At 51.3% G+C, this 18,465-nt stretch overlaps 6 protein-coding genes across 6 annotated transcripts; 3 read left to right on the top strand and 3 right to left on the bottom strand.

Annotated features, from left to right (window-relative positions):
* Positions 1-99: 99 nt before the first annotated feature.
* BO88DRAFT_407107 (CLPTM1 family protein) lies at positions 100-2,456 on the top strand. Its single transcript, XM_025707336.1, has 4 exons — positions 100-224; positions 301-1,359; positions 1,433-1,918; positions 1,976-2,456. The coding sequence occupies exons 1-4, from the start codon at positions 183-185 to the stop codon at positions 2,291-2,293; spliced, it is 1,905 nt and encodes a 634-aa protein (XP_025559966.1). The 5' UTR covers positions 100-182; the 3' UTR covers positions 2,294-2,456.
* A 620-nt stretch (positions 2,457-3,076) lies between these two features.
* On the top strand, positions 3,077-5,436 carry BO88DRAFT_417885 (Mis6 domain protein; the record flags this gene model as incomplete). The annotated part of the gene is made up of 4 exons (XM_025708323.1): positions 3,077-3,098; positions 3,150-3,203; positions 3,263-4,290; positions 4,342-5,436. 4 exons carry the CDS (start codon positions 3,077-3,079, stop codon positions 5,434-5,436), a joined length of 2,199 nt encoding a protein of 732 aa, XP_025559965.1.
* Positions 5,437-5,658: 222 nt separating this feature from the next.
* BO88DRAFT_490143 (post-initiation translation factor DPC29) lies at positions 5,659-6,681 on the bottom strand (the record flags this gene model as incomplete). Its single annotated transcript, XM_025712749.1, has 2 exons — positions 6,349-6,681; positions 5,659-6,284 (listed from the first exon to the last, which is right to left on the bottom strand). The coding sequence occupies exons 1-2, from the start codon at positions 6,560-6,562 to the stop codon at positions 5,659-5,661; spliced, it is 840 nt and encodes a 279-aa protein (XP_025559964.1). The 5' UTR covers positions 6,563-6,681.
* Positions 6,682-6,723: 42 nt separating this feature from the next.
* BO88DRAFT_125681 (AP-1 complex accessory protein LAA1) lies at positions 6,724-13,391 on the top strand. The gene is made up of 6 exons (XM_025701357.1): positions 6,724-9,314; positions 9,370-9,726; positions 9,790-11,067; positions 11,125-11,356; positions 11,404-11,705; positions 11,763-13,391. The coding sequence occupies exons 1-6, from the start codon at positions 6,867-6,869 to the stop codon at positions 13,335-13,337; spliced, it is 6,192 nt and encodes a 2,063-aa protein (XP_025559963.1). The 5' UTR covers positions 6,724-6,866; the 3' UTR covers positions 13,338-13,391.
* A 238-nt stretch (positions 13,392-13,629) lies between these two features.
* BO88DRAFT_407102 (CCDC90 family protein) lies at positions 13,630-15,592 on the bottom strand. The gene is made up of 2 exons (XM_025707335.1): positions 14,289-15,592; positions 13,630-14,225 (listed from the first exon to the last, which is right to left on the bottom strand). The coding sequence occupies exons 1-2, from the start codon at positions 15,433-15,435 to the stop codon at positions 14,023-14,025; spliced, it is 1,350 nt and encodes a 449-aa protein (XP_025559962.1). The 5' UTR covers positions 15,436-15,592; the 3' UTR covers positions 13,630-14,022.
* Positions 15,593-15,689: 97 nt separating this feature from the next.
* BO88DRAFT_407101 (uncharacterized protein) lies at positions 15,690-18,327 on the bottom strand. Its single transcript, XM_025707334.1, has 3 exons — positions 18,123-18,327; positions 17,891-18,060; positions 15,690-17,833 (listed from the first exon to the last, which is right to left on the bottom strand). Exons 1-3 carry the CDS (start codon positions 18,263-18,265, stop codon positions 15,762-15,764), a joined length of 2,385 nt encoding a protein of 794 aa, XP_025559961.1. The 5' UTR covers positions 18,266-18,327; the 3' UTR covers positions 15,690-15,761.
* Positions 18,328-18,465: the final 138 nt, after the last annotated feature.

Genomic DNA, 18,465 nt, shown 5'->3' with positions numbered 1-18,465 from the left:
CCTGGCTTATCGCCGGGACCCGCCAAGGGCCAAACGCCGCGCCTTTTCTGGGCCAGAACCAACCAACCAGCCGTTAGCCTTCGTGTTCCTTCGTGGCCTCTTTTCTTTTCCTTCTCCTCTTTCTTTCCCCTCTCCCCCGTTTTTCCATCTTTGCTGACCAGGTTTGCTATTAACGGGTCGCAATGCCGGAACAACGTCAGCGCAGGGAGGAGCCGGAGCAAAGCGTGCGTATGCTTCAATCTGCTTTTGTTTGGTACTGGATTCGATGGATTAGCTGACAGTCGCTTTTCCTTGCTTTAGTCCGGCTTCAAGGGTGCCCTTCAGGGCCTGGCTTTCTTCTTGTTGGCGCAGTTTGTGATGAGCCAGTTCTTTGGGTCAAAGAACAACGCGGGCTCAGGAGCGAAGCCTAGTGATGTGCCTTCTTTCAACACGCGTCCGCCTCGCAGCGAAGTGTCCAACTACAGCCCCGTCCCTGATCTCGTTACCCCGATTTGGCCCTCCGATAGTGCCCTGGACCTGAACATCTATGTGTCGCCTTCGATTCTTGTTCCTGGATTCAAGTCTTTCCCATCGGATTCGCTCGTTCTGGAGGAGAAGAACTTTACTATCGGCAACTACAGTGACACTAGAGAAATCGATACGACCATCAAGATCCCCAAAGAGGTTCAACGCAATGGAACTCTCTGGGCGCATTTCTTTGTCGGACTCACCGGACACCAGCTCGACCCTACCGCCAAGGATTATAGCACCGATAGTGCCGTCCATTTCTTCCGCCCCTTGAACCAGTACCTCCCTAAGAAGAAGGTGAAGAAGTTGAAGAACCTGCTGGCTTCGTCGGAGGAAACCGAGGAAGAAGAGGATGATGGCACTCCCGATGTCTCCATTGCGTCATACTACCACCCGAACTTCACTGTGTCTGTTGTTCCTGACTCCGGCGCACAGAAGTACCGTCAGGTTCACCCCGCTGTTAGACAGCATATGCAGCTCGAAGCTACTGGCGCGCGGGATGCCACCGGGCAGAATGGCTGGTACTATCCGATTGTGTTCCTGAACACCTTTTGGCAGCTCAGAAGCCACATGATGGAGCTCAACTCGACTGTCGAGACCGTTCCTATGCGTATCACTCTTAACAACTTGCAGAACTGGAAGTTCAGCATGATGGCAAGTGTTGATGAGAATGCGAAGGCAAACGCTAAGCAGGCGGCTTTCGGTGGTCAGACTCCCGGTGGCGGCGACGGTAGCGAGTTCGAAATGGTCAAGGAAGTCCTGCTCGACACGAACATCTACCTGCTCTGCACAACTGGTGTGGTTACTATCCTGCATATGGTCTTCGAAACTCTGGCCTTCAAGAACGATATCGTAAGCTTATTACCCATCCCCCCTTTCGGAGCCTTTTTGTTTAAAAATGCTAATGGGTATGTACTCTGAATAGTCTCACTGGCGCAAGAAGAAGGATGTTGTCGGTACCTCCGTTCGTACCATCCTGGCGAACGTCTTCATGCAGGCAGTCATTTTCCTCTACTTGATGGACAACAGTGAGAACACTTCGTGGATGATCCTCGCAAGTCAAGGTTTTGGTATCTTGCTAGAAGCCTGGAAGATCACCAAGACAGTAGACGTGCGCTTGCGTCCTCCGCCGGCTGGATCATTCTTCTCATTCCTGCCTTATGTTATTGTCTTTGAGGACAAGCACAAGCTCAGCGAGACGGAGCAGAAGACCAAAGAGTATGATGAGATCGCATTCCGCTGGCTGTATATCATTGCCGTCCCGCTCTTGGCCGCGTATGCTGTGTACAGCTTGATCTACAACACGCACAAGTCGTGGTACTCCTATGTCATCGAGACCCTTGTTGGCAGTGTCTACGCCTACGGCTTCCTGATGATGGTGCCTAGTTTGTACATCAACTATCGACTGAAGGTATGTTTTCGTTCTTGTACCCACTCTTGTAATGGCCTTGCTAACCCACTATTATAGTCTGTCGCTCATATGCCCGGAAAGGCATTGACATACAAGTTCCTCAACACCTTCATCGATGACCTTTTCGCTTTCACCGTCAAGATGCCTTGGCTCCACAGATTGGCAACCTTCCGTGATGATGTCATCTTCTTTATCTGGCTCTACCAGGGCTGGAAGTACAAGGTTGATTACAAGCGTGTCAACGAATTCGGTCAGGGAGGTGACAGTGATGAGGAGGAAGAGGAGCCTACACCGGCTGAGGAGCCCAAGGCCAAGGAGACAGCGACTGCCTCCGGAAAGGCAAGCTCTAAGCAGCCGGCTAGGAAGAGGAAGTAGACGTAATTGGCTTCATTCTTTCTAGATGCATTTCCAAATTACTGTCCATAGTTGAGATGTTGGAGGCATTTGTGGGCCATAGCTTTTTGTTCCCCCCCACGATGTCTATTGCTATCAATCGCATAATGAGGAGCTGAATACAGCTCAAGATCATCTAGATCGCGGTTTTCGGTATTAAGTAGACTACTCCCTCTGCCATAGAGGGAAAGGGCGTTAAGAAGTCCAGTGTAGGGCATATGAAGGTAAGATATTGACTGTAGGCGACTATCATCCTTCAACTAGCTGCAACCTGGACGCGTTGAAGAAGCATTCTTGCGATAATAAACCTATACGGACCAGAACAAGGTCTCACGAGGCCAAAAGTTAAGATAATTGTGAAGCGTTCATGGTGTTTGCAATTACAGTCCGCGACGCTGGCATTCGGCCTGCAAGTGGTTGTTGGACACCCGAAATGGTAAAGTTGCGCTCTCAGTCAGGCTCCATTTCCCGCGATCAACTCAAACAGTCCCACGCGACGGAGGTACATGTTGAAAGCACTTACCGCGGCAAACAACGACTTTAACATCCACATACTGTATCACTTGCGCTAAAATAGCAAATTACTAGGCGCTTCATGGTAATAGGGTCTAGCGAGCTGTTTACTCAGTGCGACAGTCTTGGTCTTGCGCGTGATGCGCCTGGTGGTGCGAAACACTTAAGAGTCAAGCACAGCGCCATTCGGGCAGAAGGAGGAAAAAAGCATTGATTGACTTATAGAGTTGATAAATCATTTGCGAAACAGACATGTCGTCCGACTCCGAAAGAGGTTTGTCAAGCCTGCTTTGCACAGAACTGGGTTTGCTGATGATGATACTAGACACTGAAGTCAGGCCCAGTAGTCTTGAAGATGCGATCGAGCACCTCGAAGCAGGTAAATCCAGAAAACAAGGCATGATTCTTAAAAGGTTCGCATCATTAATGTATACCCAGTCGCTTTCGTACCTCCAAAACAACGATATACGGATGCTGGCCAGTTGGCCAAAACAATAGCAACCCACGCGTACGAGAGCGGCATACCGCAAGCTGCCCTCGAACGCTTGCTAAAGCTCCTCACAACACACAATGCTCTTGACCAAGGCACAGTTACCACTTTAGTCAAGAACTTGTACCCACTGGAGAGAATATCATCCAAACTAATCACAAGAGTTGTGTGCTGTCTTGGTCCTGCCAAAACGAAGCCCAGTCCTGCGACCCAGGCTCTGCTTGTGCGATGGCTGATTCTTGTATACGACTATCTCGATGATAAGACTCATCTGGCAAAACTATATGCCGTGCTGTTCAACTATCTGGACATGATCAGTCTACGCAAGCCTTTGTGCCAATTGCTTTCATTCATCACGAGGCGCAAGCATGTCAAACCCTTTCGCATCCAAGCTCTTATGGAGCTAGTCAGCCTTTCTGGTGGCGAAGAGAAAGAGCTCTTGATTCTACTTAATGTGTTCAAAAACTACTGTCCTGATGTCATTGTTGGTGACCTCGGTTTTACGGGAAGAAAGGCATCCTTCTTCAAACACCCGGACCCTGAATGGACCGCTCATGTCAGGGAAATTCAGGATACCCATCTTGAAAAGTTGCAGGCAGTGCAGCCCTCGACGTTTCAGGTCGTACATCGCGGCCTAGCGAAGAGAAGCAAGGTAGAGGCCATTGTCCCTGATGTGAAGACATCAAGGGTGTCTTATAGTCACACTTCTTTGGAAGAACTGCGTGGTGTTGAGCATCTTGTTGACAAGATTGACAAGATAGAGTTGCCTAACCAGATTATATCCATGCTGGGGAGTAGCTTAGCGCAGAAATACCTCTTCCTGGCTCGTTCTGAGGCTGCAGATCGCCGGTTGAATGACTGGCTCAAAACGTTCTTAAGTGACCAATTGGAAATTGCGCGGGCAAATGACGTAGAAGACCACGAGAGTTTGGGCTACATATTGGCTTTGGCGGTTGAATATGCGCAATACACGAAGGTTTTTCCCTTCAGTCACTACTGACTACCCTGGTGGCTTACATGAGTACAGGAAATACCGGACGCTTTCACATCGTTTCTCAAAAAGTACCTCATCTCCTGGAATGGCGAGGACAACAGAGAGCAGATACTTGGGCTTCTCGTGTATCTTCCAGTTCTTGACTTCGATACTCTGAGCAGTGATTTCTTGACACCACTGGAGAGAGCACTCCTCAACGGAGCCATTTCATCAAGGACATCTCTGCTAGATTTCTATTCGGCCTTGATCCGTCAATGGGGAATCCAGTTGAGGACCAATTCACAGACTACAGAGGAATTCAAGCCATTGGGCCGCCTGATATCTCATGCAGAACTCCTAGCGTTATCGACGTTAGAGTGCTTGACCTCAATGCCGGATCCCACAGATGCCCAACATGAGAAACACAAGCCCGCCACATTGTCCATCTTGGACTTCTACTGTACCCTAGCCGAACTTTTCACACACGCATCCACGAATGGGAGCATTCGACTTACTGTCCCGCTAGCTCCTACAGTTTATACACTTGCCTTCACGCCCATCAACTCAGTCATCTCCATCATGTGCTCAGTGCTTGCCAGCTACAAGTCGTCCTTTGAGGCTTCCCTCACCTCTCAGGTTCTCCGGGTACCAAGCTCCCAAGACTCGCTCTATCCGACAGAACTTGTCGGTCAATTCAATGGCTATATAATGGACATCTGTAACCTGATCTGGCGGAACCGAGGTCTCAACTCCGAAGACCCCAACGCCGTGGGCTGTTTGATACCGGCCCCTACCGTTGGTGCACTGACGCGATTCATTCGTGAGTACAATGAGAAGGAAAGAAAGCGGGATTCCTCTTTCGTCTACACAATCTCCTCGGTCTTCTCTCTCAGTCACCATGTGGCGCTGTGCAACTTGTCTGCGGCCTGCTTCTCTGACATCGAAGAAGAGAACAACATTGGCGACGAGCAACCTAAGCTGAGGAAGCCGGTGACGCAGAAGGCACTGAGTGCGCTGGAGAAAGAAGGAGGTATGAAGATGGCGTGGCAGGAGTATAGAGTGCGGATGCTTGACTGGCTTGACGCGACAGGAAGCGTTGGAATTGGTAATTTGATGCGGAGCACGATGAAGGCTTTGCGGAAAGAGTAGAGGTGATATCAGAAGCAAATCCACTTATGCTTCCGTCTTGGAAGATTTCGAAATCCATACACGCGAGGATATTGTGGTTCGTAGTAATATAGTACAGAAAGGGCTCGACGAGCCGCCGGTCACTCTAAGGTGTTCCGAGTCTAGTGTACACTGTAAGGTGAAAGTATGAGAAGGCCCAGGCTGTAGCCGTGAAAGGCATCAAGCGCCAAAATCGAAAAATCATCAGAATCGCTGAACCGTGTTCAGGTAGATATCTCGTAGACTCGGCTCTTCTCGAAGGTCGCTGATGATATCTTCCATTTCCGCGACTTGCGCCTCATCCTTGAGGTCGACTATTGTGTCTTGGTTGGGATCCCATATGATATCCAGCTCCTCAATTGGAATGCCAATCATTTTGCTGAGGGCTTCACCCACACTCTTGGTTTCTGTAGGCTCTGTGAAGACAAGGAGCCGGCCTTGCTCATCTGCCGTGATGTCCGTCGCACCTGCTTCGATAGCCTGGTCTATATAGTTGTCGGGATCCACCCCATCCTTCTTCTCGAAAATGATCCTGCCCTTTTTTTCAAAGAGGTATGTGGTAGGTGTGACGATGCCCCCGGCATCTTTGATAGCATGTCGAACGTCTTGCAATACGCGGGCCTTCTGGTCGGTCAGACACTCGAGAACGGCCGCAACAGAATGCGGGAGAATAGCCTCGACCGTAACCTGCTCCAGAGCTTCACCAGTGACACTTATACCCTGTCCCCGAGCAACTGCCGCCTCGATCACGGTCTTTGGTATTCCTGCTCGCTTTGCATTCGAAAGGGCGAGGGTAAGGCGCGGGTTGAATTTAGGATCGGGACCCCACACTGTCTTGAGATCAATACCAAGAATTGACGTAGAATTGATTGTCGAAACTCTTCAAGTACATACTCTGAGTCGCACTGCTGATTTCCTTGCCGATAAGCTGGCGTTCCTTGCTTTTGGCCTTGTCATTCTTGGCCTTGTCATGTTTGATCTGAGACCAGCGATTGTGACCTGCAAGCCACGGAGCGCTGGTGGTGAGGGTACGGCAACCATCGCTCACCACCCAATTCGCGCGGGCAACCCGCTGCTGCACCAGACGTTTGCATACGATCGTCGTCATTGCAGAAAGCTTCGATAGAACATCCCCGCAGGCGCGTCAGTCCCTGAAAAAGTGTCTAGAATCGCGATCTGATAGCGGGGCCGGTGCAACAGTTTCTCCGCGACCGCCCCCGGACGGAGGTTGAGGCCAAGTGCCCGCTTAAAGGGGGGGAGATCCATCCCATCTCCATCCCATAGAAAGTCTGGCCGACCTGTGACACCAGATTGTGGTCGCATCGTGTTCACCCCTTTCGCATCTTACCTCTGTTCATTCCTTGTGAAAGGGAACCCTATGGGTGACCCTTTAGTCGCCATAGTCGATCCCAATGTCTTCATCGGAAAACGCTACGTCTACTAACTCCGACAACCATGCGGTCCCCCGAGCGGAGCTTGATATCACCAAGCTCCATGCGCTCCCCTCCGAACAACAGGACCTGTACCTCCTCACCTTCACCTCCGATCTGGTTCAACACATTTCCGGCCTCGATAAGGCTCAAGTATCGTCGCAGCAAAAGTTCCTGAAAAAGGAATTGTTCAAGATACTCACGCTTTCCTCGCCGACCATCACGCGAGTCATCCGCAATAACCTGGGCCGGTGTTTCGGGGCAATCTTCAGCAAGGGTGATCGTGGCATACTATTTGAGACCGTTACCGACCTATTAGGGCTTCTCAATACCGGCAAGAGCGATGCGGAATTGAAGACTAGGTTCGCTGTGGCCCATTGTATGGGCGAGGTCTTTGCGGTCGCCGGAGAAAGTGTCTTTGCGCAATCAGGCGTTGTTGTTGCAAGCTTGCTCAAACTGCTTAAAGCGTCTAGCAACCATACTGGATGTCGTGGGTCAACCTTTGCCGCCCTGCGAAAGGTGGTGGTTGGCACTGGAGTTCCCGTGGACGAAGGAACTGCGCGCGACATCTGGAAACAAGCTCGCAATGCCGCAACTGGGGACAAATCAACCTTCGTCCAAGTACATGCCTGTCGCTGCCTGGAGCAGTTAGTGAACACGACACCATACTTTGACAATACGAACGACTTCGATCACCTGAAGACCTTGGTATGGAAAGTCATTGACAGCCCAGTGGCCCCGGTCAGACACGCGGCCGCGGCCTGCTTGGCTCGTGCGCTGGCTAAGTTGCATGCTACCGATACCCCAATCATCTCGGTCCCGAAGTCGAAGAAAGCAAAGAGACTATCAAAGAAACCGACTGCTAAACCTGGAGAGGATGAAGAAGAGGCCGAAATCTCAGAGTCTTCTGCTCCCAAGAAGGCTGAGCCGCGTTTGTTCTTCCTCCTTCCTGACCTTCTTCGTCAGCTGTCTGCGCAGTATTTACGGAGCACAACTTCCAACCGGGCCCGCGCAGGTATTGCGATCTGCTACAAGCATATTCTGCGGATCCTTGGGGATAAGATCATTGAGGAACGTTACGGTCAAATCGCGAATCATCTGCTGTTTGATATTCTGAACCACCCCACGGTCACATACAACCGATTCAGACTTCTTATGACCAGAAAGTATGTCAAGAGTATTCTTGAGGATACTGTTGGCCGCGAATCACTCCGGGAGACTAGTCAGCTCAATGCGGCCAAGTGGCTAATTAATGATGTTCTCAAGGATTATCCTCAAGTAATCCAGGAACGCCGTGAGCCGAGCAAGCATACCCTCACGAGCGCCTTAAGTGCACTTTCTTCTCTGATTGAGTCGCTTGGTTCTGCTTTCGGTACCCTGGCCGAACCGTGTCGCGAGGCTCTGCTCCAAGTGCTACCGCATCCTAGCTATACAGTCCAGATCCATACGGCTCAATGCTTACGCAACTTCGTTCTTGCGTGCCCCCACCAGTTGTTATCCTGTGTCACCATTTGCCTGAACAGCCTGAACCGAGAAGTGGGACAGTTGTCAACCCCCAGACAGTCCCCGCGTCGCTGCATCGGTTATGCCAATGGACTCTCTGCTATGCTAAGTACATCTCGGCTGCAGCCTCTTTACGGTTCAGTAGAGGTGTTCTCACGTGTGTTCACCCAGGCCACCGATCTCTTGAAGACTAGTAGCAACTCGGAACTGCGTGCCGCCAGTACGCAGATTCAAGTGGCTTGGATTCTAATCGGAGGGTTGATGCCACTTGGCCCTAGTTTTGTGAAGATCCATCTCTCCCAATTATCGCTACTATGGAAGAATGCGCTTCCCAAACACCTGAGTCAAGAAAACTCTGGCAAACGCGGTATACTGGAATTGAGCTTCCTTGCGCATGTGAGGGAATGCGCTTTGAGTTCGTTATTGGTGTTCATGGAGTTCAACAGCAGACTAATAACTGCCGACGGCGCGAAGAGAATCGCCATAATGCTTCAAAACACAGTTGAATTTCTGGACGATCTGCCCCGACAAAAGACTGCCAACGAACTGTCGCAGCGACTTCACCCATCATTGCAACTTCATGATATCGAAACTATGGTCCGGCGCCGTGTTCTGCAGTGCTTTACTAAGCTACTCCGGGTTCATCCTGTTAGCCATGCCGATGTCATTTCTCAGTCTAGCCTATTGAGCTTGGCCATCTCCTCGTTTGCTGACCCCGATGCGGCCCAGGCTGGTCCATTGGAGAGCTCAATTGCGGCATCTACCGCGCAGTTCGAGACTTTGTGGGATCTATGTGATAATTATGGCTTCGGAATGACAGGCCTGGCGAGAGAGTACGTGCGTGTGACTCTTACTGGCAAGCATGGTACCGATAACGGACCTGCTTGGTCGGCCGTTGATTCGGCGGATCAGGCTGTGGATGAAGCTGTGAGTAATCTACATTACTCTCAGATTATATGTAGTAAGACTGACATCTTTGCAGTTGACTTTCCCAATATGCCAAGCAAGCGAACATGATTCTTTGCTGTTATACTCAAGGAGGGAAGAAGATTCTTCTCTGGCCGATCCCCATTCAACGGGTGTTGTAAATGCTGCCATTGAGCTCTTCTCTGTCGCTATCCCCCTTCACACCCCAAGGGTCCAGGAAGGTAGCGTAGAACAAATCGCAACCTTCCTCTCATCCACTAGCCTTCAGCGTAATCCAGGGCGCAAGGCTGCCATGGTCGTCAATATTGCTGTAGCACTATTGCATGCTCTGAAGGTCTCCGTGAAGGAGACTGGTTTCACATCCGGAAAGCTCAATCCTGCAACTGATAAGGTGTTGCAGGAACTTGTTCAGGTAAGGCTTGTTGTTGGTCGAGCTATGATGGATAGGACTATAACAGAAAGCTAATTGTCGCAGAAATTCGTAACCGATGCCGACCTGACTGTCCGGACAATCGGAGTTGAGGCACTCGGACGTCTTTGTGAGAGCTCTGGGACCGCTTTCACCAATACACAGATCAACTGGTTGGTCGACACTATTGTGGAGAACCGCGAGCCCAATACCCGTGCTGGCTGTGCTGCTGCCTTGGGTTGCATTCATTCCCAAGTTGGTGGTATGGCAGCGGGTCTGCATCTTAAGACCATCGTGGGCGTATTGATGTCCCTGTGTAGCGACCCTCATCCTGTCGTCCACTTCTGGGCTCTTGGTGGTCTAGAAAGAGTTGCCAACTCTGCCGGACTGACCTTTTCGCCCTTTGTCTCAAGTTCGCTCGGAATGCTGGCCCAGCTATACAACGCAGACACTCACAATGAAGAGGCGGCAGCCCTAGCGACTTCCAACATCGAAATGTCCTTCCTCACCCCTGTCGTGATCAGTCGCTGTGTTGACTCCCTCATCAACGTTCTCGGACCCGATCTTCAGGACATTGCTAAAACACGCAATCTCATTCTTACTCTCCTTCGCCAGTTCCAGCTGGAAGATAACTCGGCCCTAGTCACTGAAAGCTCTAAATGCTTGGATCATCTCTCCCTGTATGCGCCGGGATACGTTGACTTTTCTGGATACGTAAAGCGCCTGCAGAATGAGCTCAGCGCTGGCAACCCACTGATGAGGGATGTGGCTATCCGGGGGTTGAGTAATCTCATGAAGCGTGACGCCGGAGCTGTGCTCCGCACTGCCACTCCGACCCTCGAAGAGGAAATCTGGCTTGCATTCGATGATACTCCAGACTGCCCAATCCTCAGAAGCATGATCCAGGATTGGCTGCAACAGACGGCCCTCGTGGAGACGGAGTTATGGATACAGCGCTGCCACAACACGCTGACTAAGACTCGTGTTAAGGTCGAAGATATCCCCTTAACATCTGCAATCAGACCTGCTGGAAATGACATTCCAGATGATGAAGTTGCAGGGTTTGCGTCCGCGATTGCGGGTGCTGGTCAGACAGAAGAGGCGAATGGCGCTGTCTCTGGCCAGGAGCTTCTCAAATGGCAGACCCGGAATTTCGTTATGAGCTGTCTTAGCGAACTTTTGGCACTTGTGCAAGAGGCAATCCTGCCAGATCAGACCATCCCTGCCGAGCTTGCGCTGCAGCAGAAGGTCGGAGATATCGTCCGAATGGCCTTCTCAGCATCTACTGCCAATGTAATTGAACTTCGAGTCTGGGGACTGCGAATTATTGACCAAGTTCTCAAGGTACGTTGACCTTGTGCATGGTAAAATCGTCTCGCTCTGAGCTAACAACTCTATCAGATGTTTGGCAAGACACCCGATCCAGACTTCACCGAGGCATCCCTTCTGGAACAGTACCAAGCCCAGATCGGATCGGCTCTGACCCCTGCGTTTGCTGCCGACTCGTCTGCGGAATTAGCATCAGAGGCCATCAATGTCTCTGCGACATTCATTGCTACTGGAATCGTGACCAATGTTGATCGAATGGGTAGAATCCTGAAGCTCCTGGTTCTTGGCCTCGAGAACTTTTCTAGTAAGTGCCATATGACTTTGCAGTGGGTTTCCGCTAACAACCCCAAGAAAACCTCGACACCACCGAGATTGGCGACCTCAAAGGTCTCAACCCGAATGCTAGGGTCATGGTCAAGATGGCCTTGTATTCTGCCTGGGCACGGCTCCAGATTGCCAGTACTGAGCAGGACTACCTGAACCAAGTGGTTCAACCATATCTCACGAAGCTCACTCCGCTATGGTTGTCGTCGCTCCAGGAATATGCCCGGCTGCGTTTCGAGCCGGATATCTCAGGCAGCTTGGGTACTGGCCCTATGAGCGGGGATTTGGACGAGGTGTACGCGGCTTTGAATCGGGAGACTCTCTTGAAGGTAGGACAGTACTGGCAGAATCAAATTTACCAGTCAAGATGCTGACCATTGCCACAGTTTTACCAAGACTCCTGGTTGAACCTTGTCGACGCCATTGCTGGTCTCGTCGAAAAGGACATCGATTTTGTCTTTGACGCATTGGACGGCAAGTCGGAGTTGGAAGAATCCGAGAAGACACAGAAGGATGAGGAGCCGAAACCTAATGATGAGCCAAAGGGGAAGGGTGACAATATCAACTATCGTGATGAGCCTGTTGCATTCTTTTTCGTTCTCTTTGGTCTGGCATTTGAAGCTCTCGTTGACCAGTCTACAACCCCACCCCAGAGACTGGAGATTCTCCAGGCACTTAAGAGAATCTTGAGGCCAGTCATCTCGGGTAATGCGATCTACCAAGATGCTATTTTTTCGGAGACCATGGACTCTCTGGACCGTCTCGCGTTGACCGAAACAACCCCCATTCAAAATGTTATCGTGGAGATCGCACGAAACCTGTCTTTGGACCATCCTTCTGCCAAGGACAGCGAGGGCCGAGACGATCATCTGTCCGATGACATCGAACAGCTTTTCGAACTAACAAGGAGCATAATTCTCGTGCTCGCAGGGCTCCTGCCTAACCTTCGCGAGTCCACGCCTCTTGCACGATTCAACGTTGGATCGGATGATGCCTTGTCTCTCATTCGGCTTGCGCTCTCATCGCTGGTTAATGTCGCCTCGATTTTCCCCTCAATCATCCGCAATGACCTCAACGCATGCATTCTACACATCTTCAGCACTATCCTGGCGACAGGGCTGTGCCAGGCAGAGGTTGTGCCCCAGGCGCTTCCGACTTTCAAACACTTCATCAGCAGCGTAGCGAACTCCCCCGAAGTCAATCCAGAACACCCAGAGAATCTTAGCGTTGTCTCTCGCCAGTTGCGTGGTTGTCTTACACGCTTCCTCACTACCCTGACTTTTGCGCAACGACGAGAGTCCGAGTCCTCCCTCCCCTGCGCGAAGAACACTCTCCTCGCCATTGCCATACTACTAACGAGCGGCGGACACATCATTCCACCTCAAGATCCTGTCATCTTCCGGGTCCTGGACGAACTCCTAGACTGTCTTCAGGATGTCGGTCTTGCCAACGTTGCCGCCGGTTGCATTCGGTCCATTCTCCTGACCTCCAACCCGAGATCCCCCACCAGCGAAGTGATCGCCCGGTACCTCTTACCGCGACTCATTGCCTTCTACGTCGGCTGTCCCACAGATAATGGCGATGTCCCCAGCGACCCCGAGAACTCCAAGACCGTCATTGCCCGCACGCTCGTCGCATGCGTCAGCAATGCAGCTTTCCCTGCGAACGAGATGCCTACCGCAATCTCCCTAATCATGTCGACGCTACTTTCTCGCGCGAAGCGTGACGGACAAGCCGTCTACCAGGAAACCGCCGTTCATCTGCTGGAACTAGCCAAGGCCAATCAGCTCGTATTCCGTGCGCTCGTGGCTTCCATGACTCCGGACCAGAAGACTCGACTCGAGGAAATCCTCCGCAGTGCGGAAGTCGGTTCGGGAGCCAATAAACATTCCCGCGAGAGCACACAGTCCAGCAGTGAGCAGCAAGCCATGCCTAGTATTGCGCTGAGGTTCGACTTTTAGTATACTATATTTGGATTCTTTGCGTCTTTGCTTTCTTCTTTCACCCTTTGTCTTTTATTTTTCGTGTTCATCTTTTTACTCATGTTACAGACCACCCCGGTATAAATTTAATTGGACAGGCGTGCGCGGATGACATGTCCTATCATGCATGCATGGCACGAGGTGTGATGATGACGACAACGCAGGGATAAACGGCTAGTCCCTGGAAGGAAAGGGTCCCGTGCACAGGTCATGACGGCGAGCGTTGTTGCGTTTATGAGGTACATGTCCCATACTACTATTTGCATATATAGAGTTATTGTTTTAAAGATTATAGAGAAGTATAGGTATAGGTACAATGAGGAATGTTGACATGACATGATGTGATATGCCAAGGATAATGAACGATGGAACCTGTCTATATGTTGCAATCGTTTCCATCCAGGAAATAGAGTAGAGAATTGAAAGAAAAAGAGAGGAAGTCAAGACAAATAGATGCATGGGGGTATCGAGATGTCTCACCAGCCAAACCAGGAGGGAGATAAATCAATGTGAATGTGGGGCTAAGAAAACAATAGAAGAAAATCTATAGCTGGTATGGGAATGAATGATATACAGGATAAGTAGGACATAGATGATTTGCTTGTTGTACAGTCGGTAAAAGAATATTTGATATGAGAATGTATGAAAGGAGGGTGATGAAAGCTCAGCCAAGGGACTCTCCAAGATGAACCCCAGGGACTGGCGCCGACTTGGGCCGGAGAGGATCCTGGGCGGAGGCGACAGCTGCTGCTACTCCGGTCTCTTTAGTTCCGCCCTTGGTCGGAAGTTCTTGTTCTTTCTTTTTCTTGTCCGCGCTCTCCTGCGCCTTGCGGACGGAGTAGTATTTCAGGAAGCAGATGATCATGACTGTGCGGGAATTAGTCTTGAACTTGAGAGGGAAGTGTAAGGAGGGTATAGGATGTGACTCACAGGCACTAGTGGCGACGGCCATAGCAGCTCTCCTTGTTAGAATCCAGCGCAGACCCTCGATTTCGCTCTTTCCGTCACTGTTCAAGGAAACAGTGATTTTGTAATTGAGTTCTTGTACAGAGGTGTCGATGCTCCGCTGTTGTTCACGGGTCGTCATCTTGTGGTCGTTGAACATTCCCTTGATGTCGTCTTTCAGACCTGCCAGTTCCTGGTTCAGGCGTTGGGATAGGATGTCGGACTCGTGCTGTAGTTGTGTTCGGGATGTCCGCTGTCGCTGCATTTCGGAGTTTCTGGCTGTCTGCAGGGAGGATTGGAGTTCCGAGCAAGCCGCTTTGAAAAGGTAGGATTCGTTCTCCACGTCTGACTTGGACGTCAGGCTTTGGCGTGCAAGATCAAGATTACTGTGTAGGATGGTCCGGACTGCCTTCATGATTGTGACAGATTGTTCTTCGGAGAATCCACCGGTGGAGAGGTCGCGAACGAGCGAGAATGTGTCGAAGTGATGAACGTAAGGGGCTGGGGCGAGGTTCGGGTGGTTGTCTGAGGCGGGCCCGCCGGTTGTGGTCAGGTAGGAGGAAGGAGATGGCATGTGAAGGACACCCTCGAGGGGGTTCTGGTTGAGTGGGTGGTGAAGATGAATGGGTTCGTCTGTGGGTCTTTCGTTGGATATAGCGTTGACCTCATCGGCATCACGGGCATCGAGTATGGGTTCGGAGTCTTCACGGGGCTTTTGTTCGTGTGCGGATTTCTCTTCGTCTAGCAGTTCTGTATCTGCGGAGGCTAATGTATCTTGTTGCGACTGCGATGAGGCCTCGGAGGTGGTTTCGGTGTCCTTTGGCTGCGATTGCGCTGGTGGGGCTTGATTCGGAGACGAAGCAGCGTTGCTGTCCTTGTCTTTCTCTGATGGGGTATTGGTGGGCTGTTGACGAGGTGGTTCGTCTTTCGGTTTGGACGGCGGTGGTAGGTTTGCTTCTGCAGCAGGTCCGTATCGTCGATGATAGGTTTCTTGAGTGCGTCGTGGACTGGTGTGGAAGGGAGCGTGCTGGCTGCGGGATGAAAGGCGAAGAGAGCGGTAGGTATGAGGTTCGCAGGATCGAACTGCGCGCATCAGGTTTGGGTAAAGGAATGGAAGCCTTGGGGCCGCCATGGTTGCAGCGTTGACAGGAGATTGAGGGGAGATGAGGGAGAAGGAGCGAGGACACGAGGTGCAACAAGACAAGGCAGCCGGTCAGGAGAGAAGAGGGAGATGAACGATGAACGCATCTCGTTTTCCCGCGGCCAAGTCGGCGTCACCGCCGGAAACGTGACGTGGGCGGTGAGTAACCCCCGCGGCCGCTAGGCCCCATCAGGAAGTTTATACATACGCGCGCTCATTGGCCGGTCACAGGAGGTATGAAGATGGTACGAACTGCGTTGTCCGATGATGATATGCTTATGATTTATATACATTGTTTCATGCTTATGGCAGCCTGCTTAGTGCTCAGGTCCCACAGTCAAGAGCCCAAATAATAGCTGGGTCCGTTTCCAGTACTCGTGCGCAGCGTTATCCAGTTTCTTCGTTGCCTTCTCAGGCAAGTCGAGGCTGCTGCGAAGTGTATCCAACACTTCTGCCAATTGGCTGCGCTCCGAGTCTCGAGTCGCAAATGCATCATTCAGGTATACGGTGTCGAAATAAAGCTGGATCCTCCGGTCCTTGATATCATCGGCATCGTCGGATTTGGTACTTTCGGAATTTGGTTTCGCCGGGTCGCCATTCTCGCCATTCTCGCCGTTCTGTGCTGGTTCTGTCTCCTCATCGTCATGCGAGGCAGGCTTCTTGCTGCCCTCTATTTCGGCAGGTGCGTTGAGCTTCTCCAAAGAGGATGTGACAGACTCCGAGAGTCCCTTGATCATGGCAGATTTTAGCGTCTGCGTCGTGGAGACATCCCAAAGTCCAGCGCCGTACTGATCCATAGATCGCACGAGTTTACGCAGGAATTTGAACGTTGAGGGTGTCGGCTGGACAGGGATTTCAGGATCACCCTCCCAGAGCGTGCGACCTGGCACTTTTCCAGACTTCGATTTCGAAGTAGCCGGAGACTTCCAGGGGCCTGTGCGGCTGACTATGTCTGTAGCAAGGATTCTCTGCAAATCCGGCACGATACTTTGGGAGAGTGCATAGTCGCTCGCAATGAACTGGACAGGCAGATCTCTTCGAGCCAGTCGGATAGTCTTCAGCATAAAAGCGGCCTCACCACTTTGTCCCCGCTTTTCGAGCGTTTTAAAGGTTGTGCTGAGCGAACTTTGGAGTGTATCGAATGCTTCTCCAATTGCCACCTGAAGGGCTTCACGGAGCAGTCGTGTATCGTCGTCGTTCAGCATGGCAGAGACGTCGATATCGAGATCCTCGTCCTCACCTTCATCCAGGACGTCGGACCAACGTACTTGCCGTAGGCCGTCGATAGACTCCCTGGACTCTTCGATGGCAGACAACCATTCCTGGTACTTCACCAGGACAGCGGTTACGTCATCATCACGCCCCAGGAGTCTGTCCGTGACAGCTTGCTTGAATGCAGCAGAGCCATTGGAATAATCATGGGAAATCAAATCCTCGGACCAAAGTGACTGCGAAGCCGCGTGGGCTCTGTCGCTCCAATTCGACACTGCAGAGGCGACACCTTGACCAAATAGGTCCAATGTCTTGGCTTGTTCTGACAGAATACCCCTAAGTCGATCATTAAAGACTGACCTGATTCCTTCTAGAACCTGTAACGATGAGTGGGTGGGCGTCGAGCTTCGGGAAGATAACCAGAGCTCCAATGTTTGCTTGCGTAATGAGAGAAGCTTCGAGAAGTCCAGCCAGTTTGTAAGGGTACCCCGGCATCCATTTAGGAATTTGTCGAAAGCCGGTTTCGACCATTGCTTAATCGTCTTCTCGGCGTCCGACTTTGATAGCTCACTGAGCTTGATCCATGGTGTGAAGTTGTTAACATCTGCAGCAACCCAGCGTCCCAGAACACCGAGGTCTAGGTCGTCCAAACTCCGCACTTCAGGGTCTGTCAGCAGAGGCCGTGCTTTCAGCTTACTCAGGACATCCGACAATCGGCGAGATAGCAAGATCTTAGAAGTCTGGAGTGTCCGAACATATAGCCGTAAGCTACTCAGAACATTCTCGCCTGACGGGTCGACAAGCTCCAGCTGGCTTCCAATGCCATCTAAGCGAACCCTGTGAAAGTAGCGGATGGCGTCATCCGATGAAGAGCTAGTTGTAAGACAGTATGCTGCCAAAGCCTCAATAATCTCGTCAGCCGTATATTTAGCAGACGCGAGCCGCTTTCCAAGCCTCCTCAATAGACTTCTTTGGAGGGATGCCAATTGATTGCGTAGGTCCTCCACAAATGGTGGCACCGTCGCCTGCTGGGAGAGAGTCTTGTGTAAAAGACGAGAGATGACCATAAGCTTAGCCACAAGCAAGACGGAGCCGCGTCGACGCAGAAGCTTAGAGATTGACGATGTACAGCGATGAAGCAAAGCCAGTTGCCCCCCGAGCGCTCGTTTCGCGGCATCTATTTCCCATCAGCTGTTGGTTATAGACCCAAGCCACGATCACAAATATACCATACCTTCATCATGGCTATCCTCCTTTATCTGGTTGTAATGTGTGTACATCTTCTCCATCAGGCGTGGATTGCATCTCCGTCCTATGTCGGCCAGCGTCGAATCCACATCCTCCATTTCGCAATTCATCGACACGATCGTCTCGGCAGTACCAATGAGTTCTCGGTATCTCGTACTAGATGCGCCAAATTCCATTAGTCCTTCCTATAGTAAATATGGGGGTCGGGCTTCACATACCCGACAAGAGCCCTGAGCTTCTCCTTATTGCTTGCGATGTCCCGGCGCAGCTCCTGCTCCACGCGGCGCACAGTAGGAATTGGGTAGTGAAATGCATCTTGCCAGGATTTCAATGACTGCGGATCCGGACCATCGGACGCCATGGTGAAGGGAAAGGACGCTGGCGGGACAAGCCAACAATGCAGGGCATCAATGCCAGCCGGAGCACTACCTGGAATGATGCTACGCAACCCGTAATCACTGGATGACGATCCATTGTGCCTGAGGCAGCACGTGGCTTCAATACGGTACGGTCATGGCTGTATCAACCATACTATTTCGGGTAAGTGACTTGAGTCATCCC

The sequence above is a fragment of the Aspergillus vadensis genome, assembly GCF_003184925.1.
Source record: "Aspergillus vadensis CBS 113365 unplaced genomic scaffold BO88scaffold_22, whole genome shotgun sequence".
NCBI classification, from domain to species: Eukaryota; Fungi; Ascomycota; class Eurotiomycetes; order Eurotiales; family Aspergillaceae; genus Aspergillus; species Aspergillus vadensis.
The sequence above is the reverse complement of the archived record's forward strand: the minus strand, read 5'-3'. Positions and strand labels throughout refer to the sequence as shown.

Coding starts and splice junctions, on each gene's coding strand:
- BO88DRAFT_125681 (XM_025701357.1), top strand. CDS start 6,867: ATGTCTTCATCGGAAAACGCTACGTCTACTAACTCCGACAACCATGCG. Junction 9,727..9,789: donor TGTTGCAGGAACTTGTTCAG/GTAAGGCTTGTT, acceptor TAATTGTCGCAG/AAATTCGTAACCGATGCCGA. Junction 11,706..11,762: donor ATCGGGAGACTCTCTTGAAG/GTAGGACAGTAC, acceptor CCATTGCCACAG/TTTTACCAAGACTCCTGGTT.
- BO88DRAFT_407101 (XM_025707334.1), bottom strand. CDS start 18,265: ATGGCGTCCGATGGTCCGGATCCGCAGTCATTGAAATCCTGGCAAGAT. Junction 18,061..18,122: donor AAGCTCAGGGCTCTTGTCGG/GTATGTGAAGCC, acceptor TGGCGCATCTAG/TACGAGATACCGAGAACTCA. Junction 17,834..17,890: donor GGAGGATAGCCATGATGAAG/GTATGGTATATT, acceptor GATGGGAAATAG/ATGCCGCGAAACGAGCGCTC.
- BO88DRAFT_407102 (XM_025707335.1), bottom strand. CDS start 15,435: ATGGCGGCCCCAAGGCTTCCATTCCTTTACCCAAACCTGATGCGCGCA. Junction 14,226..14,288: donor GGCCGTCGCCACTAGTGCCT/GTGAGTCACATC, acceptor ATTCCCGCACAG/TCATGATCATCTGCTTCCTG.
- BO88DRAFT_407107 (XM_025707336.1), top strand. CDS start 183: ATGCCGGAACAACGTCAGCGCAGGGAGGAGCCGGAGCAAAGC. Junction 225..300: donor GGGAGGAGCCGGAGCAAAGC/GTGCGTATGCTT, acceptor TCCTTGCTTTAG/TCCGGCTTCAAGGGTGCCCT. Junction 1,919..1,975: donor ACATCAACTATCGACTGAAG/GTATGTTTTCGT, acceptor CCACTATTATAG/TCTGTCGCTCATATGCCCGG.